This window comes from Oncorhynchus masou, unplaced genomic scaffold (genome assembly GCF_036934945.1).
Source record: "Oncorhynchus masou masou isolate Uvic2021 unplaced genomic scaffold, UVic_Omas_1.1 unplaced_scaffold_1087, whole genome shotgun sequence".
In the NCBI taxonomy this organism is placed as follows: Eukaryota; Metazoa; Chordata; class Actinopteri; order Salmoniformes; family Salmonidae; genus Oncorhynchus; species Oncorhynchus masou.
The window spans coordinates 157,337-183,921 of record NW_027000585.1 but is presented as its reverse complement, the minus strand read 5'-3'; the positions used below and the strand labels follow the sequence as shown (position 1 = coordinate 183,921).

The 26,585-nt window shown below is 46.8% G+C and overlaps 1 protein-coding gene across 1 annotated transcript in view; it reads right to left on the bottom strand.

The window, feature by feature from the left end:
* LOC135529079 (serine/threonine-protein kinase LMTK1-like) overlaps nucleotides 1–26,585 on the bottom strand; it is a 66,683-nt gene that overhangs the window by 19,597 nt on the left and 20,501 nt on the right. Inside the window, exons 2-3 of the mRNA XM_064957987.1 lie at nucleotides 11,372–11,505; nucleotides 2,754–2,880 (exon numbers count right to left, since the gene is read on the bottom strand). Of these exons, the coding sequence (XP_064814059.1) occupies nucleotides 2,754–2,880; nucleotides 11,372–11,505 (261 nt within the window). The remainder of the gene's footprint in view (nucleotides 1–2,753; nucleotides 2,881–11,371; nucleotides 11,506–26,585) is intronic.

The following is a 26,585-nucleotide window of genomic DNA, read 5'->3' as shown; positions in this document are numbered from 1 at the left end:
GGTGTTCTGATGATGATGGTGTTCTGATGATGTGTATGATGGGGTATGATGGTGTTCTGATGAAGGGGTATGATGGTGTTCTGATGATGGGGTATGATTGTGTTCTGATGATGGGGTATGATGATGTTCTGATGATGTTATGATGATAGGGTATGATGATGTTCTGATAATGTTCTGATGATAAGGTATGATGATGTTGTGATGATGGTATGATGGGGTATGATGGTGTTCTGATGATGGGGTATGATGGTGTTCTGATGATGGGGTATGATGGTGTTCTGATGATGGGGTATGATGGTGTTCTGATGATGGGGTATGATGATGTTCTGATGGTGATGATGGGGTATGATGATGTTCTGATGATGGTATGATGGTGTTCTGATGATGGTATGATGTGTGATGATTAGGTATGATGATGTTCTGATGATGGGGTATGATGGTGTTCTGATGATGGTATGATGGGGTATGATGATGTTCTGATGATGGGGTATGATGATGTTCTGATGATGGGGTATGATGGTGTTCTGATGATGGTATGATGGTGTTCTGATGATGGGGTATGATGATGTTCTGATGATGGGGTATGATGATGTTCTGATGATGGTATGATGATGATGATATTCTGATGATGGGGTATGATGGTGTTCTGATGATGGTATGATGGGGTATGATGGTGTTCTGATGATGGGGTATGATGGTGTTCTGATGATGGGGTATGATGATGTTCTGATGATGGGGTATGATGGTGTTCTGATGATGGTATGATGGGGTATGATGGTGTTCTGATGATGGGGTATGATGGTGTTCTGATGATGGTGTATGATGATGTTCTGATGATGGTGATGATTCTGATGATGGGGTATGATGATGTTCTGATGATGGTATGATGGGGTATGATGGTGTTCTGATGATGGGGTATGATGGTGTTCTGATGATGGGGTATGATGGTTCTGATGATGGTGTTCTGATGATGGGGTATGATGATGTTCTGATGATGGTATGATGGGGTATGATGGTGTTCTGATGATGGGGTATGATCATGTTCTGATGATGATGATGGGGTATGATGGTGTTCTGATGATGATGGTTCTGATGATGGGGTATGATGGTGTTCTGATGATGTATGATGGTGTTCTGATGGGGGTATGATGGTGTTCTGATGATGGGGTATGATGATGTTCTGATGATGGGGTATGATGGTGTTCTGATGATGGTATGATGGGGTATGATGATGTTCTGATGATGGGGTATGATGGTGTTCTGATGATGATGATGGTGTTCTGATGATGGGGTATGATGGTGTTCTGATGATGGGGTATGATGGTGTTCTGATGATGGGGTATGATGGTGTTCTGATGAATGGGGTATGATGGTGTTCTGATGATGGGGTATGATGGTGTTCTGATGATGGGGTTCTGATGATGGGGTATGATCTGATGATGGGGTATGATGATGTTCTGATGATGGCATGATGGGGTATGATGATGTTCTGATGATGATGGTGTTATGATGATATGATGATGTTCTGATGATGGGGTATGATGGTGTTCTGATGATGGGGTATGATGATGTTCTGATGATGGTATGATGGGGTATGATGGTGTTCTGATGATGGGTATGATGGTGTTCTGATGATGGGGTATGATGGTGTTCTGATGATGGGGTATGATGGTGTTCTGATGATGATGGGGTATGATGGTGTTCTGATGATGGGGTATGATGGTGTTCTGATGATGGGGTGATGATGATGTTCTGATGATGGGGTATGATGATGTTCTGATGATGGTATGATGGGGTATGATGATGTTCTGATGATGTATATGATGATAGGGTATGATGATGTTCTGATTATGATGTTCTGATGATGGGGTATGATGATGTTCTGATGATGATGATGATGTTCTGATGATGGGGTATGATGGTGTTCTGATGATGGGGTATGATGATGTTCTGATGATGGGGTATGATGATGTTCTGATGATGGGGTATGATGGTGTTCTGATGATGGGTATGATGTTCTGATGGTGGTATGATGGGGTATGATGATGTTCTGATGATGGTATGATGGTGTTCTGATGATTGGTATGATGGTGTTCTGATGATGGGGTATGATGGTGTTCTGATGATGGGGTATGATGGTGTTCTGATGATGGGGTATGATGGTGTTCTGATGATGGGGTATGATGGTGTTCTGATGATGGGGTATGATGGGGTATGATGGTGTTCTGATGATGGGGTATGATGATGTTCTGATGATTTTCTGATGGGGTATGATGATGTTCTGATGATGGTATGATGGGGTATGATGGTGTTCTGATGATTAGGTATGATGGTGTTCTGATGATGGGGTATGATGATGTTCTGATGATGGGGTATGATGGTGTTCTGATGATGGGGTATGATGGTGTTCTGATGATGATGATGGTGGGTATGATGGTGGCCCTGCTGGGTCACGTATGCATTCCAAATGGCACCATAACGCACTACAAGTCCTGTGGTCCAACGTTGTGCACTGTGTAGGGAATTGGGTTCCATTTGGATTAGTACAGCCTGGAGTGTGGACCTGAGACAACTCTAGTAACACTCAATTGAGTAATCAAGCAATTTGACTGATTAACCCAGGGCTAGACTTGACGTTTAATTACTTGAGAGAAGAGAGGAGAGAAGAGACAGCCATATGGGTCATAGGTGATGTATAGAGGTGAAAGTTCAAAGGTCATAGGTGATGGGTCATAGATAGACTAGGATCTTACTGGATCGTCCGGGCTGTTTGGAGACGGGAAGGGAGACCTCAGTGAGGGGGAGGATGTAGACTTCAGGTCCATTCTGAGACGAGGCCAGGTCAGCCTGGTACTCCTCTCCCTCTGTGTTCTCAAACTCCTGGTGGGAGGGGAGAGAAGACACTGGGGTTAGTGTGTATGTGACATGGAGAAAAGAGAGAGAGAGAGAGATGTATGTGTGGGTCACAGAGAGAAAGTGGGTGCCTGCGTGTGTGTGTGTGTGTGTGTGTGTGTGTGTGTGCGTGCGTGCGTGCGTGTGTGTATGATTCAATAACACAGTGTGTTTCGTCATCTGAGTGTTCATGCCTTTTGCATTAAAGGGATAATCCACCACAAATCACAAATTTCAATGATTAACAGTGTTAAATAACACTAATACGTGAAGAAAAAATGTTTCATTTTGTCATTATAACAAGGTTGGTGGCAACATGTGAAGGAGAAACTTGAAGGAGAAACTTAGTTGAATCATTTGGTCCACTGTTTAGATTGAGCACATCTAAGAGACATACATGAGGATATAAACAGATGGATGTGTTCTAGACCAGTATGCCCATGTCATCTATTGGCTGATTTGGTGATCTGGATTGAAGGTAATAGACCAGTATGCCCATGTCATCTATTGGCTGATTTTGGCTGATTTATGTGATCTGGATTGAAGGTAATAGATCAGTATGCCCATGTCATCTATTGGCTGATTTGGTGATCTGGATTGAAGGTAATTGTTATAAAATCATTGTGAAATGTGATAGTGTTTCATCACCTATTTCCAGTAATGAGAATTATGTGGCTAAGTGATAGGCCACACAAGCTCACAGAACGGGACCTCCAAGTGGTGAACCGTGTAAAAGATTGTCCGTCCTCGGTTGCAACACTAACTACTGAGTTCTAAACTGCCTCTTGGAAGCAATATCAGCACAAGAACTGTTTGTCGGGAACTTCATGAAATGGGTTTCCGTGGCAGAGCAGCCGCACACAAGCCTAAGATCACCATGTGCAACGCTAAGGGTCGGCTGGAGTGGAGTAAAGCATGCCGCCATTGGCCTCTGGAGCAGTGGAAACACGTTCTCTGGAGTGATGAATCACACTTCACTATCTGGCAGTCCGAAGGACGAATCTGGTTTGTCGGATGCCAGGAGAACGCTACCTGCCTGAATGCATAGAGCCAACTGTAAAGTCTGGTGGAGGAAGAATAATGGTCTGGGGCTGTTTTTCATTGTTCCGGCTAGGCCTCTTTGTTCCAGGGAAGGGAAATCTTAATCAAATCAAATCAAATTGTATTTGTCACATGCGCCGAATACAACATGTGTAGTAGACCTTACAGTGAAATGCTTACTTAGAAGCCCTTAACCAACAATACAGTTTTAAGAAAAATAAGTGTTAAGTAAGAATGGCGCTACAGCATACAATGACATTCTCGACGATTCTGTGCTTCCAACTTTGTGGCAACAGTTTGGGGAAGGCACTTTCCTGTTTCAGTAAAGACAAAGTGAGGTCCATACAGAAATGGTTTGTCAAGATTGGTGTGGAAGAACTCGACTGGCCTGCACAGAGCCCACAAACAGAACACATCCCCTCTGTCCCTTCTAAACACCAGCGTCTCTTTACACTCTGATCACCAGTGTCTCTTTACACTCTGATCACCAGTGTCTCTTTACACTCTGAACACCAGTGTCTCTTTACACTCTGATCACCAGTGTCTCTTTACACTCTAAACACCAGTGTCTCTTTACACTCTGAACACCAGTGTCTCTTTACACTCTGAACACCAGTGTCTCTTTACACTCTGAACACCAGTGTCTCTTTACACTCTGATCACCAGTGTCTCTTTACACTCTAAACACCAGTGTCTCTTTACACTCTAAACACCAGTGTCTCTTTACACTCTGAACACCAGTGTCTCTTTACACTCTGAACACCAGTGTCTCTTTACACTCTGAACACCAGTGTCTCTTTACACTCTGAACACCAGTGTCTCTTTACACTCTGATCACCAGTGTCTCTTTACACTCTGATCACCAGTGTCTCTTTACACTCTAAACACCAGTGTCTCTTTACACTCTAAACACCAGTGTCTCTTTACACTCTAAACACCAGTGTCTCTTTACACTCTGAACACCAGCGTCTCTTTACACTCTAAACACCAATGTCTCTTTACACTCTGAACACCAGTGTCTCTTTACACTCTAAACACCTCCAGCAGCGACAGAGTACCACGCTGCCAATCCATCTTCAGAGACTGTGTTTGTACAGGGAGAGAGTGGCTGGCAATACTGCTCTGTTCTCAACTACTGAGCCATCCATTATTTACCTAATGAACTACAGCACAGAACAAACCTATCTAGAGGGGAGAAGAGAGGGGAGGGGAGGGAGGGGAAGAGGTGAAGAGAACAAGGGGAATGGAATCATGCAAGACAACGCTTCACTGCGACAGAAAAACCCCTCTGCTCTGATTCATAAGACTGATTAAGAGATAGCACCCTTTTGCTTCTCATTCACACCACCTGTCTATCTCAGGAGCAGAGCATGGAAGACAGAAAGACAGAAAGAAAGAGAGAGAAAGAAAGAGGATGGAGGAGACATGACAGAGAAGAGCAAACGGACGAGAAGACTAGAAACGAGAAAAGGCCATACCCTTTACTAAACACTGTACACTCTCCTCTCTTCTCTTTTCTCTAAACACTTAACACCCAACCACAGAACTGAGTCTGTCTGTCCGTCACACAGAGTGGTCACAGTGAAAGAAGGATGACATAAAGAAGGCTTTTGGTGGTGCAGTGGTGCGATGTGGCTAGTGGTCGCATGCTAATGCACACACACCTCTATTAATGCAAACCTCTGCTAACACTCTGGTGAATGACAAGGAGGGGAACCACAGAGGGGATGTGACCACATAACACTGTTCTATTGACTTCTGTGGACTTGACACTGGACAACCACGTCAAAGTAGTCTGAGTTTGACACTGGACAACCACGTCAAAGTAACATGAGTTTGACACTGGACAACCACGTCAAAGTAACCTGAGTTTGACACTGGACAACCACGTCAAAGTAACATGAGTTTGACACTGGACAACCACGTCAAAGTAACATGAGTTTGACACTGGACAACCACGTCAAAGTAACCTGAGTTTGACACTGGACAACCATGTCAAAGTAGCCTGAGTTTGACACTGGACAACCACACCAAAGGAGCCTGAGTTCGACACTGGACAACCACGCCAAAGTAGCCTGAAATTCGACACTGGACAACCACACCAAAGTAGCCTGAGTGCCAATCTGTTTCTGGTCTCTTGGCAACTCCTTATGAATTGTCATGTTTGGCTTAACAATGACAGCAATGGTGTTGGCAAATAGCACAAGGCTAAATTCAAACCCCTGCAGCTAAAAGTCTATATTGGGGGGGGGATGGATGGATAGATGGATGGATGGATGGATGGATGGCTGGATGAGGGAACTGCTGGAGAAAAGCAGCCTGTCCATTGTTTACCTCTACAATGAGCATTTGCGTCATTTTGATTGGTCAATAAATTTTAAATGTGTGTGTGGGGGGGGGGGGGGGGGGGATATGTGGATATTTGAATAGTGAAGTGGTGCTAAATGCCCACCCCCAACACAGCAGCAGAACAACCACCTTCCTCTCTCTGCCGCTCTGACATGATCTGATTTGAGGATGCTAACTGACAGAGTAGGTAGAACTAATATTGCTGCCAAGATCCACTGCGAAATTACAAGTCTGGCGTCAGCAGATGACGTCAAAACCGGTGACTAGGCGCAACGGTGAGTGATATTACCATTAAGTAGTGAGTTCAATACCAATGCTAGGCACTAGTTTTTAAAATTGATTGTTTTAACTATATCCCAAAGCTTAACCTTCTTCCTAATCAGTAGGGGGCAGTGTAACATGATGTATGTAGTGGATCATGTCTCTTCCTAATCAGCAGGGGGCAGTGTAACATGATGTATATAGTGGTAGATCATGTCTCTTCCTAATCAGCAGGGGGCAGTGTGACATGATGTATGTAGTGGATCATGTCTCTTCCTAATCAACAGGGGGCAGTGTAACATGATGTATATAGTGGTGGATCATGTCTCTTCCTAATCAGCAGGGGGCAGTGTAACATGATGTATGTAGTGGATCATGTCTCTTCCTAATCAGTAGGGGCAGTGTAACATGATGTATGTAGTGGTGGATCATGTCTCTTCCTAATCAGTGTAACATGATGTATGGGCAGTGTAACATGATGTATGTAGTGGATCATGTCTCTTCCTAATCAGCAGGGGGCAGTGTAACATGATGTATGTAGTGGTGGATCATGTCTCTTCCTAATCAACAGGGGGCAGTGTAACATGATGTATGTAGTGGATCATGTCTCTTCCTAATCAGCAGGGGGCAGTGTAACATGATGTATGTAGTGGATCATGTCTCTTCCTAATCAGCAGGGGGCAGTGTAACATGATGTATATAGTGGTGGATCATGTCTCTTCCTAATCAGCAGGGGGCAGTGTAACATGATGTATGTAGTGGATCATGTCTCTTCCTAATCAGCAGGGGGCAGTGTAACATGATGTATGTAGTGGATCATGTCTCTTCCTAATCAGCAGGGGGCAGTGTAACATGATGTATGTAGTTGTGGATCATGTCTCTTCCTAATCAGCAGGGGGCAGTGTAACATGATGTATGTAGTGGATCATGTCTCTTCCTAATCAACAGGGGGCAGTGTAACATGATGTATATAGTGGTGGATCATGTCTCTTCCTAATCAGCAGGGGGCAGTGTAACATGATGTATGTAGTGGTGGATCATGTCTCTTCCTAATCAGCAGGGGGCAGTGTAACATGATGTATGTAGTGGTGGATCATGTCTCTTCCTAATCAGCAGGGGGCAGTGTAACATGATGTATGTAGTGGTGGATCATGTCTCTTCCTAATCAGCAGGGGGCAGTGTAACATGATGTATGTAGTGGTGGATCATGTCTCTTCCTAATCAGCAGGGGGCAGTGTAACATGATGTATGTAGTGGTGGATCATGTCTCTTCCTAATCAGCAGGGGGCAGTGTAACATGATGTATGTAGTGGTGGATCATGTCTCTTCCTAATCAGCAGGGGGCAGTGTAACATGATGTATGTAGTGGTGGATCATGTCTCTTCCTAATCAGCAGGGGGCAGTGTAACATGATGTATGTAGTGGTGGATCATGTCTCTTCCTAATCAGCAGGGGGGTGTAACATGATGTGTAACATGTCTCTTCCTAATGTATGTAACATGATGTGGTGGATCATGTCTCTTCCTAATCAGCAGGGGGCAGTGTAACATGATGTATGTAGTGGATCATGTCTCTTCCTAATGGATCATGTAGTGGATCTTCCTAATCAGCAGGGGGCAGTGTAACATGATGTATGTAGTGGATCATGTCTCTTCCTAATCAGCAGGGGGCAGTGTAACATGATGTATGTAGTGGATCATGTCTCTTCCTAATCAGCAGGGGGCAGTGTAACATGATGTATGTAGTGGATCATGTCTCTTCCTAATCAGCAGGGGGCAGTGTAACATGATGTATGTAGTGGTGGATCATGTCTCTTCCTAATCAACAGGGGGCAGTGTAACATGATGTATGTAGTGGTGGATCATGTCTCTTCCTAATCAGCAGGGGGCAGTGTAACATGATGTATGTAGTGGTGGATCATGTCTCTTCCTAATCAGCAGGGGGCAGTGTGACATGATGTATGTGTGGATCATGTCTCTTCCTAATCAGCAGGGGGCAGTGTAACATGATGTATGTAGTGGATCATGTCTCTTCCTAATCAGCAGGGGGCAGTGTAACATGATGTATGTAGTAGTGGATCATGTCTCTTCCTAATCAGCAGGGGGCAGTGTAACATGATGTATGTAGTGGTGGATCATGTCTCTTCCTAATCAGCAGGGGGCAGTGTAACATGATGTATGTAGTGGATCATGTCTCTTCCTAATCAGCAGGGGGCAGTGTAACATGATGTATGTAGTGGATCATGTCTCTTCCTAATCAGCAGGGGGCAGTGTGACATGATGTATGTAGTGGTGGATCATGTCTCTTCCTAATCAGCAGGGGGCAGTGTAACATGATGTATGTAGTGGATCATGTCTCTTCCTAATCAGCAGGGGGCAGTGTAACATGATGTATGTAGTGGATCATGTCTCTTCCTAATCAGCAGGGGGCAGTGTAACATGATGTATGTAGTGGATCATGTCTCTTCCTAATCAGCAGGGGGCAGTGTAACATGATGTATGTAGTGGTGGATCATGTCTCTTCCTAATCAGCAGGGGGCAGTGTAACATGATGTATGTAGTGGATCATGTCTCTTCCTAATCAGCAGGGGGCAGTGTAACATGATGTATGATCATGTCTCTTCCTAATAGTGTAACATGTGGATCATGTCTCTTCCTAATCAGCAGGGGGCAGTGTAACATGATGTATGTAGTGGATCATGTCTCTTCCTAATCAGCAGGGGGCAGTGTAACATGATGTATGTAGTGGTGGATCATGTCTCTTCCTAATCAACAGGGGGCAGTGTGACATGATGTATATAGTGGTGGATCATGTCTCTTCCTAATCAGCAGGGGGCAGTGTAACATGATGTATGTAGTGGATCATGTCTCTTCCTAATCAGCAGGGGGCAGTGTAACATGATGTATGTAGTGGTGGATCATGTCTCTTAAATGACTTAAATGTAAAAGTGTAACATGATGTATATAGTGGATCATGTCTCTTCCTAATCAGCAGGGGGCAGTGTAACATGATGTATATAGTAGTGGATCATGTCTCTTCCTAATCAGCAGGGGGCAGTGTAACATGATGTATGTAGTGGTGGATCATGTCTCTTCCTAATCAGCAGGGGGCAGTGTAACATGATGTATGTAGTGGATCATGTCTCTTCCTAATCAGCAGGGGGCAGTGTAACATGATGTATGTAGTGGTGGATCATGTCTCTTCCTAATCAGCAGGGGGCAGTGTAACATGATGTATGTCTCTTCCTAATAGTGGTGGATCATGTCTCTTCCTAATCAACAGGGGGCAGTGTAACATGATGTATGTAGTGGATCATGTCTCTTCCTAATCAGCAGGGGGCAGTGTAACATGATGTATGTAGTGGTGGATCATGTCTCTTCCTAATCAGCAGGGGGCAGTGTAACATGATGTATGTAGTGGTGGATCATGTCTCTTCCTAATCAGCAGGGGGCAGTGTGACATGATGTATGTAGTGGATCATGTCTCTTCCTAATCAGCAGGGGGCAGTGTAACATGATGTATGTAGTGGTGGATCATGTCTCTTCCTAATCAGCAGGGGGCAGTGTGACATGATGTATGTAGTGGTGGATCATGTCTCTTCCTAATCAGCAGGGGGCAGTGTGACATGATGTATGTAGTGGTGGATCATGTCTCTTCCTAATCAGCAGGGGGCAGTGTGACATGATGTATGTATTGGTGGATCATGTCTCTTCCTAATCAGCAGGGGGCAGTGTAACATGATGTATGTAGTGGTGGATCATGTCTCTTCCTAATCAGCAGGGGGCAGTGTAACATGATGTATGTAGTGGATCATGTCTCTTCCTAATCAGCAGGGGGCAGTGTAACATGATGTATGTAGTGGTGGATCATGTCTCTTCCTAATCAGCAGGGGGCAGTGTAACATGATGTATGTAGGGTGGATCATGTCAGCAGGGGGCAGTGTAACATGATGTATGTAGTGGATCATGTCTCTTCCTAATCAGCAGGGGGCAGTGTAACATGATGTATGTAGTGGATCATGTCTCTTCCTAATCAGCAGGGGGCAGTGTGACATGATGTATGTAGTGGATCATGTCTCTTCCTAATAGGGGGCAGTGTGACATGATGTATGTAGTGGATCATGTCTCTTCCTAATCAGCAGGGGGCAGTGTAACATGATGTATGTAGTGGTGGATCATGTCTCTTCCTAATCAGCAGGGGGCAGTGTAACATGATGTATGTAGTGGTGGATCATGTCTCTTCCTAATCAGCAGGGGGCAGTGTGACATGATGTATGTAGTGGATCATGTCTCTTCCTAATCAGCAGGGGGCAGTGTAACATGATGTATGTAGTGGTGGATCATGTCTCTTCCTAATCAGCAGGGGGCAGTGTAACATGATGTATGTAGTGGATCATGTCTCTTCCTAATCAGCAGGGGGCAGTGTGACATGATGTGTGTAGTGGTGGATCATGTCTCTTCCTAATCAGCAGGGGGCAGTGTAACATGATGTATGTAGTGGTGGATCATGTCTCTTCCTAATCAGCAGGGGCAGTGTAACATGCATGATGTATGTAGTGGTGGATCATGTCTCTTCCTAATCAGCAGGGGGCAGTGTAACATGATGTATGTAGTGGATCATGTCTCTTCCTAATCAGCAGGGGGCAGTGTGACATGATGTATATAGTGGTGGATCATGTCTCTTCCTAATCAGCAGGGGGCAGTGTAGCAGGATGTATGAGGGGATCATTGTTTATAAAGAGGTGGTCACACTGTGTGTGTGAGAGAGTGAGAGAGTGAGAGAGAGTGAGTGAGAGAGTGAGAGAGTGAGAGAGAGGGGTTTATCTCACTTTGAACCCGATGTGTCCCTTCTTACAGCAGAGGCAGGCCAGCATTAGGAAGACGAAGGTGAAGAGCCCAGAGAAGGAAACAGCCACCACTGCCAGAGACGACGGCCACGACAGCTCACTCAGTGGAGCGCCATCTACAGAACAGGAAGAGATACCGCGGTTAATAACAACAACAATTACATTTCAGTCATTTAGCAGACGCTCATATCCAGAGTGTCTAACAGTTAGTGTGTTTACACAACAACAACAACAAGGAAGTAAGCAGTAACAGGATGTAGTATAGACTTCCCAGTGGTATACTGGAGGTTATAGGCCTTCTACCCACTTCCACTGGTCATTGTCTGTACTCACTTCTTAATCCCAACTGGCACGTATCAAAGTATTGTAGTGGAGGTATACAACTTATCAATGATGTAGCACAGTAGAGAAACCATATACAAAGTAGCCTACAATGCAAAGCACATGAAATATTTAGCTTATCCAATCGCATGTGAATAAATGTGAATGTGATTTTTTTCAAACAGTCAATAAAGAAATAATGTGCACGAGAACAGCGTCTGAAATGGCTCTGATTGGCTGGTCATTCAGAACGTTACTTTGCTTCAATCATAGATTTTGCTTGGTGGCGCCTTGGCTACTTTCCTGAAATGGAAACGTAATTCTTGTAATTCTCAAATGAACTATGAAGGGAACACATCAAACAACGTTGTCAACTGTCCAAACTAATACAAGTAGTGGAGTAGCAGACATTTTGGACAACGAGCGGGAAAGTAATGACTTCCCTGCTAGTGCTCCCTCCTCCGGAGCCCATGATGACAGTGTCAGTGTTCCCTCCTCCGGAGCCCATGATGACAGTGTCAGTGTTCTCTCCTTAGGAGCCCATGATGACAGTGTCAGTGCTCTCTCCTCAGAAGCCATGATGACAGTGTCAGTGTTCTCTCCTCAGGAGCCCATGATGACAGTGTCAGTGTTCTCTCCTCAGAAGCCATGATGACAGTGTCAGTGCTCTCTCCTCAGGAGCCCATGATGACAGTGTCAGTGTTCTCTCCTCAGGAGCCCATGATGACAGTGTCAGTGCTCCTCCTCAGGAGCCCATGATGACAGTGTCAGTGTTCTCTCCTCCTCAGGAGTTCTCTCCCCATGATGACAGTGTCAGTGTTCTCCCTCCTCCGGAGCCCATGATGACAGTGTCAGTGTTCTCTCCTCCGGAGCCCATGATGACAGTGTCAGTGTTCTCTCCTCAGGAGCCCATGATGACAGTGTCAGTGCTTCCTCCTCCGGAGCCCATGATGACAGTGTCAGTGTTCTCTCCTTAGGAGCCCATGATGACAGTGTCAGTGTTCCCTCCTCAGGAGCCCATGATGACAGTGTCAGTGTTCTCTCCTCAGGAGCCCATGATGACAGTGTCAGTGTTCTCCTCCTCCGGAGCCCATGATGACAGTGTCAGTGTTCCCTCCTCCGGAGCCCATGATGACAGTGTCAGTGCTCCCTCCTCAGGAGCCCATGACAGTGTCAGTGCTCCTCCTCCGGAGCCCATGATGACAGTGTCAGTGTTCTCTCCTCAGAAGCCCATGATGACAGTGTCATGTGCTCTCTCCTCAGGAGCCCATGATGACAGTGTCAGTGTTCTCTCCTCAGAAGCCCATGATGACAGTGTCAGTGCTCTCTCCTCAGGAGCCCATGATGACAGTGTCAGTGTTCTCTCCTCCGGAGCCCATGATGACAGTGTCAGTGTTCTCTCCTCCAGGAGCCCATGATGACAGTGTCAGTGTTCTCTCCTCAGAAGCCCATGATGACAGTGTCAGTGCTCCTCCTCCGGAGCCCATGATGACAGTGTCAGTGTTCTCTCCTCCGGAGCCCATGATGACAGTGTCAGTGCTCCCTCCTCCGGAGCCCATGATGACAGTGTCAGTGTTCTCTCCTCAGGAGCCCATGATGACAGTGTCAGTGTTCCTCCTCCTCCGGAGCCCATGATGACAGTGTCAGTGTTCCCTCCTCCGGAGCCCATGATGACAGTGTCAGTGTTCCCTCCTCCGGAGCCCATGATGACAGTGTCAGTGTTCTCTCCTCAGGAGCCCATGATGACAGTGTCAGTGTTCTCTCCTCCGGAGCCCATGATGACAGTGTCAGTGTTCTCTCCTCAGGAGCCCATGATGACAGTGTCAGTGTTCCCTCCTCCGGAGCCCATGATGACAGTGTCAGTGTTCTCTCCTCAGGAGCCCATGATGACAGTGTCAGTGCTCTCTCCTCAGGAGCCCATGATGACAGTGTCAGTGTTCTCTCCTCAGGAGCCCATGATGACAGTGTCAGTGCTCTCTCCTCAGGAGCCCATGATGACAGTGTCAGTGTTCCCTCCTCCGGAGCCCATGATGACAGTGTCAGTGTTCCTCCTCAGGAGCCCATGATGACAGTGTCAGTGTTCTCTCCTCAGAAGCCCATGATGACAGTGTCAGTGTTCTCTCCTCAGGAGCCCATGATGACAGTGTCAGTGCTCTCTCCTCCGGAGCCCATGATGACAGTGTCAGTGTTCCCTCCTCCGGAGCCCATGATGACAGTGTCAGTGCAGTGTCTCTCCTCAGGAGCCCATGATGACAGTGTCCTCCTCCGGAGCCCATGATGACAGTGTCAGTGTTCCCTCCTGAGCCCATGATGACCCAGTGTTCCTCCTCCGGAGCCCATGATGACAGTGTCAGTGTTCTCTCCTCAGGAGCCCATGATGACAGTGTCAGTGTTCTCTCCTCAGGAGCCCATGATGACAGTGTCAGTGCTCTCCTCCTCAGGAGCCCATGATGACAGTGTCAGTGTTCTCTCCTCCGGAGCCCATGATGACAGTGTCAGTGTTCTCTCCTCCGGAGCCCATGATGACAGTGTCAGTGTTCTCTCCTCAGAAGCCCATGATGACAGTGTCAGTGTTCTCTCTCCTCAGAAGCCCATGATGACAGTGTCAGTGTTCCTCCGGAGCCCTCCGGAGCCCATGATGACAGTGTCAGTGTTCTCTCCTCAGGAGCCCATGATGACAGTGTCAGTGCTCTCTCCTCAGAGCCCATGATGACAGTGTCAGTGTTCTCTCCTCAGGAGCCCATGATGACAGTGTCAGTGTTCTCTCCTCAGGAGCCCATGATGACAGTGTCAGTGTTCTCTCCTCAGGAGCCCATGATGACAGTGTCAGTGTTCCTCCTCAGAAGCCCATGATGACAGTGTCAGTGTTCTCTCCTCCGGAGCCCATGATGACAGTGTCAGTGCTCTCTCCTCAGAGCCCATGATGACAGTGTCAGTGTTCTCTCCTCAGAAGCCCTGATGACATGTGACAGTGTCAGTGCTCTCTCCTCAGGAGCCCATGATGACAGTGTCAGTGTTCCTCCTCAGGAGCCCATGATGACAGTGTCAGTGTTCCCTCCTCCGGAGCCCATGATGACAGTGTCAGTGTTCTCTCCTCATGATGAGCCCATGATGACAGTGTCAGTGCTCTCTCCTCAGGAGCCCATGATGACAGTGTCAGTGTTCTCTCCTCAGGAGCCCATGATGACAGTGTCAGTGTTCTCTCCTCAGGAGCCCATGATGACAGTGTCAGTGTTCCCTCCTCAGAAGCCCATGATGACAGTGTCAGTGTTCCCTTCCTCAGGAGCCCATGATGACAGTGTCAGTGCTCTCCCCAGAGCCCATGATGACAGTGTCAGTGCTCTCTCCTCAGGAGCCCATGATGACAGTGTCAGTGTTCTCTCCTCAGGAGCCCATGATGACAGTGTCAGTGCTCCTCCTCAGGAGCCCATGATGACAGTGTCAGTGCTCTCCTCAGGAGCCCATGATGACAGTGTCAGTGTTCTCCTCAGGAGCCCATGATGACAGTGTCAGTGTTCTCTCCTCAGAAGCCCATGATGACAGTGTCAGTGTTCTCTCCTCAGGAGCCCATGATGACAGTGTCAGTGTTCTCTCCTCAGGAGCCCATGATGACAGTGTCAGTGCTCTCTCCTCAGGAGCCCATGATGACAGTGTCAGTGCTCTCTCCTCAGGAGCCCATGATGACAGTGTCAGTGTTCCCTCCTCAGGAGCCCATGATGACAGTGTCAGAAGCCCAGTGACAGTGTCAGTCTCCTCAGGAGCCCATGATGACAGTGTCAGTGTTCCTCCTCAGAAGCCCATGATGACAGTGTCAGTGTTCCCTTCTCCGGAGCCCATGATGACAATGTCAGTGCTCTCTCCTCAGAGCCCATGATGACAGTGTCAGTGCTCTCTCCTCAGGAGCCCATGATGACAGTGTCAGTGTTCTCTCCTCAGGAGCCCATGATGACAGTGTCAGTGTTCCCTCCTCAGGAGCCCATGATGACAGTATCAGTGCTCTCTCCTCAGGAGCCCATGATGACAGTGTCAGTGTTCTCTCCTCAGGAGCCCATGATGACAGTATCAGTGCTCTCTCCTCAGGAGCCCATGATGACAGTGTCAGTGTTCTCTCCTCAGAAGCCCATGATGACAGTATCAGTGCTCTCTCCTCAGGAGCCCATGATGACAGTGTCAGTGTTCTCCTCAGGAGCCCATGATGACAGTATCAGTGCTCTCTCCTCAGAAGCCCATGATGACAGTGTCAGTGCTCTCAGTGTCTCAGAAGCCCATGATGACAGTGTCAGTGTTCTCTCCTCAGGAGCCCATGATGACAGTGTCAGTGCTCTCTCCTCAGAAGCCCATGATGACAGTGTCAGTGCTCTCTCCTCAGGAGCCCATGATGACAGTGTCAGTGCTCCTCCTCAGAAGCCCATGATGACAGTGTCAGTGCTCTCTCCTCAGAAGCCCATGATGACAGTGTCAGTGCTCTCTCCTCCAGGAGCCCATGATGACAGTGTCAGTGTTCTCTCCTCAGAAGCCCATGATGACAGTGTCAGTACTCTCTCCTCAGAAGCCATGATGACAGTGTCAGTGCTCTCTCCTCAGAAGCCCATGATGACAGTGTCAGTGCTCTCTCCTCAGAAGCCATGATGACAGTGTCAGTGTTCTCTCCTCAGAAGCCCATGATGATGACAGTGTCAGTGTTCTCTCCTCAGGAGCCCATGATGACAGTGTCAGTGTTCTCTCCTCAGGAGCCCATGATGACAGTGTCAGTGTTCTCTCCTCAGGAGCCCATGATGACAGTGTCAGTGTTCTCTCCTCAGGAGCCCATGATGACAGTGTCAGTGCTCTCTCCTCAGGAGCCCATGATGACAGTGTCAGTGCTCTCTCCTCAGGAGCCCATGATGACAGTGTCAGTGTTCTCTCCTCAGAAGCCATGATGACAGTGTCAGTGTTCTCTCCTCAGGAGCCCATGATGACAGTGTCAGTGCTCTCTCCTCAGAAGCCCATGATGACAGTGTCAGTGCTCTCTCCTCAGAAGCCATGATGACAGTGTCAGTGCTCTCTCCTCAGAAGCCCATGATGACAGTGTCAGTGCTCTCTCCTCAGAAGCCCATGATGACAGTGTCAGTGTTCTCTCCTCATGAGACAAGCCCATGATGACAGTGTCAGTGCCCATGATGACAGTGTCTCCTCCTCGGAGCCCATGATGACAGTGTCAGTGTTCTCTCCTCAGAAGCCATGATGACAGTGTCAGTGTTCTCTCCTCAGCCCATGATGAAGTGTCAGTGTTCCCTCCTCAGAAGCCCTTTGATGACAGTGTCATTGAACCCCTCTTCAGCAGCTGTGTTGAAAGTGTCAGAACAGCCTCGCTCAGCTTGGCTCTGTAGTGTGGAGCCCATGATGACAGTGTAGGAACTCAGAGCCACAATGGTGGTTATCACACTGCAGGACTAAGCTGACACTGAGCCAAGCCCAGATGAGTTGGCCTGGATATGCATCCACCATAATATCTTGAGCCATGCTAGAGAAGTCAGGCCTCAATGAAGATATCATCCAGCCCAGTGCATCCTAGGTTGTCCTGACTGTGAAAGACCAATATGGGATGTATCATTTTTGGTCATTCAGAGTCTCATGTCTCATGGAATTATTCACACAAGCCCGTCAGTGTCCTTCCTCGGGTGGGCCGATTTGGGAAATGTTTTGCAAAGTGTTATGCACCTCCAGAAACAGTGTTACAGACTGATGACAGTGTGATGTAACACCTCCAGAAACAGTGTTACAGACTGATGATTGTGTCAGTGTAACACCTCCAGAAACAGTGTTACAGACATGATAAATGTGTTATAACACCTCCAGAAATAGTGTTACAGATGGATAAATGTGTTATAACACCTCCAGAAACAGTGTTACAGATGATAAATGTGTTATAACACCTCCAGAAACAGTGTTACAGACTGATACATGTGATGTAACACCTCCAGAAACAGTGCTACAGACTGATAAATGTGTTATAACACCTCCAGAAACAGTGTTACAGACTGATAAATGTGTTATAACATCTCCAGAAACAGTGTACAGACTGATGAAATGTCATGTAACACCTCCAGAAACAGACGGATAAATGTGTTATAACACCTCCAGAAAGTGTTACAGAGCCCATGATAAATGTGTTATAACACCTCCAGATGAAGTGTCAGTGTTACAGACTGATGAAGTGTGTTATAACACCTCCAGAAACAGACGGATAAATGTGTTATAACACCTCCAGAAAGTGTTACAGACTGATAATGTGTTATAACATCTCCAGAAACAGTGTTACAGACTGATAATGTGTTATAACACCTCCAGAAACAGTGTTACAGACTGATAAATGTGTTATAACACCTCCAGAAACAGACGGATAAATGTGTTATAACACCTCCAGAAACAGTGTTACAGACTGATAAATGTGTTATAACACCTCCAGAAACAGACGGATAAATGTGTTATAACACCTCCAGAAACAGTGTTACACACTGATAATGTGTTATAACATCTCCAGAAACAGTGTTACAGACTGATAAATGTGTTATAACACCTCCAGAAACAGTGTTACAGACTGATAAATGTGTTATAACACCTCAGAAACAGACGGATAAATGTGTTATAACACCTCCAGAAAGTGTTACAGACTGATGAATGTGTTATAACATCTCCAGAAACAGTGTTACAGCCCTGATAATGTGTTATAACACCTCCAGAAACAGTGTTACAGACTGATAAATGTGTTATAACACCTCCAGAAACAGACGGATAAATGTGTTATAACACCTCCAGAAACAGTGTTACAGACTGATAAATGTGTTATAACACCTCCAGAAACAGACGGATGAAATGTGTTATAACACCTCCAGAAACAGTGTTACAGGACTGATAATGTGTTATAACATCTCCAGAAACAGTGTTACAGACTGATAAATGTGTTATAACACCTCCAGAAACAGTGTTACAGACTGATGAAATGTGTTATAACACCTCCAGAAACAGACGGATAAATGTGTTATAACACCTCCAGCCCAAACAGTGTTACAGACTGATAAATGTGTTATAACACCTCCAGAAACAGTGTTGCAGACTGATAATGTGTATAACACCTCCAGAAACATGTGTTACAGACTGATAAATGTGTTATAACACCTCCAGAGCCCATGAAACAGACATGATGAATGTGTTATAACACCTCCAGAAACAGTGTTACACATGATAATGTGTTATAACATCTCCAGAAACAGTGTTACAGACTGATGAATGTGTTATAACACCTCCAGAAACAGTGTTACAGACTGATAAATGTGTTATAACACCTCCCAGAAACAGACGGATGATGTGTTATAACACCTCCCAGAAACAGTGTTACAGACTGATAAATGTGTTATAACACCTCCAGAAACAGTGTTGCAGACTGATAATGTGTTATAACACCTCCAGAAACAGTGTTACAGACTGATGAATGTGATGTAACACCTCCAGAAACAGTGTTACAGACTGATAATGTGTTATAACACCTCCAGAAACAGTGTTACAGACTGATAAATGTGTTATAACACCTCCAGAAACAGTGTTACAGACTGATAAATGTGTTATAACACCTCCAGAAACAGTGTTGCAGACTGATGAATGTGTTATAACACCTCCAGAAACAGTGTTACAGACTGATGAAGTGTGATGTAACACCTCCAGAAACAGTGTTACAGACTGATAATGTGTTATAACACCTCCAGAAACAGTGTTACAGACTGATAAATGTGTTATAACACCTCCAGAAACAGTGTTACAGACTGATGAAATGTGTTATAACACCAGGAGCCCAGAAACAGTGTTACAGACTGATGAAATGTGATGTAACACCTCCAGCAACAGAACATGTTGAACAGGCTCCAGACTAGAGGTCGACCGATTATGATTTTTCAACGCCGATACCGATTATTGGAGGACCAAAAGTGCAGATACCGATTAATCGGACGATTTTTATTTTATTTTCATTTATTTGTAATAATGACAAGTACAACAATACTGAATGAACACTTTTATTTTAATAGGAACATCAATAAAATCTATTCAGCCTCAAATAAATAATGAAGCATGTTCAATTTGGTTTAAATAATGCAAAAACAAAGTGTTGGAGAAGAAAGTGTAAACGTGCAACATGTGCCATGTAAGAAAGCTAACGTTTAAGTTCCTTGTTCAGAACATGAGAACATTTGAAAGCTGGTGGTTTCTTTTATCATGAGTCTTCAATATTCCCAGGTAAGAAGATTTAAGTTGTAGTTATTATAGGAATTCTAGGACTATTTCTCTCTATACCATTTGGATTCACATACTGTACTTTTGACTATTGGATGTTCTTATAGGCACTTTAGTATTGCCAGTGTAACAGTATAGCTTCAGTCCTCTCCTCGCTCCACACTGGGCTCGAACCAGGAACACAATGACAACAGCCACCCTCAAAGCATGCAGTTAGCCATCGCTCCACACTGGGCTCAGTGAACCAGGAACACAATGACAACAGCCACCCTCAGAAGCCATGAGACAGTGTCAGTGCCATCCTCCACACTGGGCAGTGTCAGCTCCTCCTCCAGAGTGGGCAGTCGAACCAGGAACACATGATGACAACAGCCACCCTCAAAGCATGCGTTCAGTGCCATCGCTCCACACTGGGCTCGATTCCTCCCAGAACACATGATGACAACAGCCACCCTCAAAGCCCAGCGTTAGCCATCGCTCCACACTGGGCCCATGATGAACCAGGAACACAATGACAGTGTCAGCCACCCTCAAAGCAGCGTTAGCCATCGCTCCATGATGACAGTGTCAGTGTTCGAACCAGGAACACATGACGACAACAGCCACCCTCAAAGTCAGCGTTAGCCATCCTCCACACAGTGGGCTCAGAACCAGGAACACAACGACAACAGCCACCCTGAAAGCAGCGTTAGCCATCGCTCCACACTGGGCTCGAACCAGATGAACACAACGACAACAGCCACCCTCAAAGCAGCGTTAGCCATCCTCCACAAACGTCAGTGTGGGAACAAGTGGGAACCACTACTTCAAGGTCTCAGAGTGAGTGACGTCTCCTCCTGAAACGCATATGACAGTGTCGTGTTCTCTCCTCGCCCATGAACTAGTGCTAGCCATTTCACATCAGTGTTCTCGGCCTCTCCTTTCCATTGGTTACACCAACCTAATCTCAGGAGTTGATAGGCCTGAAGTCAAAAACACTCAATGCTTGAAGCACAGCGAAGATCTGCTGGCAAAAGCACAAAAGTGCTGTTTGAATGAATGCTTACGAGCCTGCTGCTGCCTACAACCGACTCAGTCAAACTGCTCTATCAAATATCAAATCATAGACTTAATTATAACATAATAACACACAGAAATATGAGCCTTAGGTCATTAATATGGTCAAATCCGGAAACTATCATTTCGAAAACAAAACGTTTATTCTTTCAGTGAAATACAGAACCTTTCAGTATTTTATCTAACGGGTGGCATCCCTAAGTCTAAATATTAATATAATAATAATATATCCCATTTAGCAGACAGTGCTGTTTGTCCAAAGCATGACTTACAAGTCGTGCTGGGGCCACAACTTTTGCATATGACAGGTGGCCCCAGTGGGCCCAATGACAGTGAACCCACATGACGCAGTTGTGCTCTCCTGCCCAATGACAGTGCCATGCTCTACCGACTGAGCCACACAGGACCCTGTATCATTGCACAACCTTCAATGTTATGTCATAATTATGTGAAATTTTGGCAAATTAGTTCGCAATGAGCCAGGCAGCCCAAACTGTTGCATATACCCTGACTCTGCGTGCAATTAACGCAAGAGAAGTGACACAATTTCCCTAGTTTAATATTGCCTGCTAACCTGGATTTCTTTTAACTAAATATGCAGGTTTAAAAATATATACTTCTGTGTATTGATTTTAAGAAAGGCATTGATGTTTACGGGTAGGTACATTCGCGCAACGATGACAGTGTGTGTTTTTCGCAAATGCGCTTTTGTTAAATCATCCCCCGTTTGGTGAAGTAGGCTGTGATTCAATGATAAATTAACAGGCACTGCATCGATTATATGCAACGCAGGACAAGCTAGATAAACTAGTAATATCGTCAACCATGTGTAGTTAACTAGTGATTATGTTAAGATTGATTGTTTTTTTTAAATATAAGTTTTATGCTAGCTAGCACCTTACCTTGGCTCCTTGCTTCACTCGCATAACAGGTAGTGAGCCTGCCACGCAGTCTCCTCGTGGAGTGCAATGTAATTGGTGTCCAGAAATGTCAATTACAATTGTTATGAAAACTTGAAATAGGCCCTAATTAATCGGCCATTTTGATTAATCGGTCGACCTCTACTCCAGACAGGTAAATATTCCATCCCTCCTACACAAACAGAACATATGGTACAGTATACACAGGCTCCAGATCATTTCATATGGACACTACATTTGAGCAGGGCCCATAGTGGAACAGGGGCCATAGGGGAACAGAGCCCATAGGGGAACATGGCCCATAGGGGAACAGGGCCCATAGTGGAACAGGGGCCATAGGGGAAGAGGGCCCATAGGGGAACATGTCCCATAGGGGAACAGGGCCCATAGGGAAACAGGGCCCATAGTGGAACAGGAGCCATAGGGGAACAGAGCCCATAGGGGAACATGGCCCATAGGGGAACAGGGCCCATAGTGGAACAGGGGCCATAGGGGAAGAGGGCCCATAGGGGAACATGTCCCATAGGGGAACAGAGCCCATAGGGGAACAGAGCCCATAGGGGAACAGGGCCCATAGTGGAACAGGGGCCATAGGGGAAGAGGGCCCATAGGGAAACATGTCCCATAGGGGAACAGGGCCCATAGGGGAACAGGACCCATAGGGGAACAGGGCCCATAGGGGAACAGGGCCCATAGGGAAACATGTCCCATAGGGGAACAGGGCCCATAGGGGAACAGGGCCCATAGGGAAACATGTCCCATAGGGGAACATGTCCCATAGGGGAACAGGGCCCATAGGGAAACAGGGCCCATAGTGGAACAGGAGCCATAGGGGAACAGAGCCCATAGGGGAACATGGCCCATAGGGGAACAGGGCCCATGGGGGAACAGGGCCCATAGGGGAACAGGGCCCATAGGGCAACAGGGCCCATAGCGGAACATGGCCCATAGGGGAACAGGGCCCATGGGGGAACAGGGCCCATAGGGGAACAGGGCCCATAGGGGAACATGTCCCATAGGGGAACAGGGCCCATAGGGAAACAGGGCCCATAGGGGAACAGGGCCCATCCAGGGAAACATGTATAGGGGAACATGTCCCATAGGGGAACAGGGCCAGAGGGAAACAGGGCCCATAGTGGAACAGGAGCCATAGGGGAACAGAGCCCATAGGGGAACATGGCCCATAGGGGAACAGGGCCCATGGGGGAACAGGGCCCATAGGGGAACAGGGCCCATAGGGCAACAGGGCCCATAGCGGAACATGGCCCATAGGGGAACAGGGCCCATGGGGGAACAGGGCCCATGGGGGAACAGGGCCCATAGGGGAACAGGGCCCATAAGGGAACAGGGCCCATAAAGGAACAGGACCCATAAGGGAACAGGACCCATAGGGGAACAGGGCCCATAGGGGAACAGGGCCCATAGGGGAACAAGGCCCATAGGGGAACAGGGCCCATAAGGGAACAGGACCCATAAGGGAACAGGACCCAGTGTTACAGACTGATAAATGTGTTATAACACAGAAACAGTGTTACAGACTGATAGGGAACAGGACCCATAAGGGAATAGGGCCCATAGGGGAACAGGGCCCATAGGGGAACATGGCCCATAAGGGAACAGGGCCCATAGGGGAACAGGGCCCATAGGGGAACAGGACCCATAGGGGAACAGGGCCCATAGGGGAACAGGGCCCATAGGGGAACAGGGCCCATAGGGGAACAGGACCCATAGGGGAACAGGGCCCATAGGGGAACAGGGCCCATAGGGGAACAGAGCCCATAGGGGAACAGGGCCCATAGGGGAACAGGACCCATAAGGGAACAGGGATTGGGATGCAGATCTAATATGGAGGCAGCAGTGTAGAGTAGGAGCAGCAGGGACTCACACAGGAAATAAATAGTGAAAAAATGATGAAACGGACCTAATGAAAGTGTAATCTACTTTATATTACTGCAATCAGATCAGCAGCATAAAGATATACCACAGACTGTTTCCTCGGACTGCCTCACATCCACTATTAAGTACAATAGAGGATACATGAAGTACAGAAAGGGAGTAAATGAAATACAGGAAAGCTACTAGTATTTTACAGGTACATTGTGTGAGGGGAAGAGAGAGAGATGGAAAGAGGAGAGGAAGAGATAGAGAGAGAGAGATGGAAAGAGGAGAGGAAGAGATAGAGAGAGAAAGACGAGAGGAAGAGAGAGAGAGATGGAAAGAGGAGAGGAAGAGAGAGAGAAAGAAGAGGAAGAAGAGAGAGATGGAAAGAGGAGAGGAAGAGATAGAGAGAGAAAGAGAGCGGAAGAGAGAGAGAGAAAGAAGAGAGGAAAGAGAGAGATAAAGAAGAGAGGAGAGAGAGGGAGATAAAGAATTAAAAGAGGAGGGGAAGAGAGAGACAGAAAGAAAAGAGGAAGACAGACAGGATGAAAGAGATAACAACCATGTGGGGAGGAAGAGTTACAGTAGACACACAAACACACACACACACACACACACACACACATACCCACCACCAGCTTAATACTGTTTACATTATGAGGCAAGAGGTCTGCAGGAACACACACACATACGCAAGCACATGCCAACACAGAGAGTTTACTAAATCTCCCCCTCCTCATTCTTCACACCTCCTCCTTCACATCAGAAAGAGATTACATTTGAATGCCAACGTTAGGGGGTCAGGCGATTGTACTGTAACTGGGGCCCACTGCTAGGAGTGAGGAGATTGTACTGTAATTGGGGCCCACTGCTAGGAGTGAGGAGATTGTACTGTAATTGGGGCCACTGCTAGAAGTGAGGAGATTGTACTGTAATTGTGGCCACTGCTAGGAGTGAGGAGATTATACTGTAATTGTGGCCACTGCTAGGAGTGAGGAGATTATACTGTAATTGGGGCCATTGCTAGGAGTGAGGAGATTGTACTGTAATTGGGGCCATTGCTAGGAGTGAGGAGATTATACTGTAATTGGGGCCATTGCTAGGAGTGAGGAGATTGTACTGTAATTGTGGCCACTGCTAGGAGTGAGGAGATTGTACTGTAATTGGGGCCACTGCTAGGAGTGAGGAGATTATACTGTAATTGTGGCCACTGCTAGGAGTGAGGAGATTGTACTGTAATTGGGGCCACTGCTAGGAGTGAGGAGATTATACTGTAATTGTGGCCACTGCTAGGAGTGAGGAGATTATACTGTAATTGGGGCCATTGCTAGGAGTGAGGAGATTGTACTGTAATTGTGGCCACTGCTAGCTGAGGAGATTGTACTGTAATTTGAAGCCACTGCTAGGAGTGAGGAGATTGTACTGTAATTGTGGCCACTGCTAGGAGTGAGGAGATTGTACTGTAATTGTGGCCACTGCTAGGAGTGAGGAGATTGTACTGTAATTGTGGCCACTGCTAGGAGTGAGGAGATTGTACTGTAATTGTGGCCACTGCTAGGAGTGAGGAGATTGTACTGTAATTGTGGCCACTGCTAGGAGTGAGGAGATTGTACTGTAATTGTGGCCACTGCTAGGAGTGAGGAGATTGTACTGTAATTGTGGCCACTGCTAGGAGTGAGGAGATTGTACTGTAATTGTGGCCACTGCTAGGAGTGAGGAGATTGTACTGTAATTGTGGCCACTGCTAGGAGTGAGGAGATTGTACTGTAATTGTGGCCACTGCTAGGAGTGAGGAGATTGTACTGTAACTGCCAGTAGAAATCATCCTCGTACTCCCCTTAATATAACTGAAGAAAGCTTCCCATACAGCAGCCATTTTAAGATCCATAGCTCCCTCTACCACCGTCTTTATTTGAGTATCCTAGTATAAGCTGCTGGGGAACCTTCGTCTCTCAGGGGGCGTGGTTCTCAGGGGGCGTGGTTCTCAGGGGGCGTGGTTCTCAGGGGGCGTGGTTCTCAGCGGGCGTGGTTCTCAGGGGGCGTGGTTCTCAGGGGGCGTGGTGCTCTGTCAATGAGGAGGGAGATCTGGAGGTTTCCATGCTTTCTCTTACAGGCTGCTCTTTTTTTGAGCATGACATCTGAGGGCTGAATGGTGTTGTGATGTATGGTAGAGTCCCTGTTCCTCTTTCTGTACCTCTCTCTCTCTCTCTCTCTCTCTCTCTCTCTCAGGCAGACAGACAGGCAGGGACCATCGACCTAGGCCTTCTATAAATATTTGAGGAGCCCCCATTACCTTTGGCGGTGTGGCAGCAACATGAAAACAAAGCACTTTAGCTGAGGCTCATATTCTCCTTATTAAAGAGCTGTCTACAGTGCTGTGGGCATGATGATGGATATGTCAGGAGGAGGGGGGGAGAGGAGGGGAGGGGGAGGAGGAGGGGGAGAGGAGGGGGAGAGGGGAGAGGAGGGGAGAGGAGGAGAGGGGAGAAGAGGAAAAGAGAGGGGGGGAGAGGAGGAGAGGAAAAGAGAGGAAGGGGAGAGGAGGGGAAAGCAGAAGATAGGAGGGGGAAGAGGGGGAGAGGGGAGGAGAGGAGGAGAAGGGATGAGAGGAAAGGAGGGGGGGGAGGAGGGAGAGGGAGGAGAGGAAAGGAGAGAAGGGGAGAGTAATTTGGGAAGGTCAATATACAGGTCAAAACTGCGGAACCCTTTTGAAGAACTCAGCAGTTCTGTACTGTGACAAACACACATAACATACA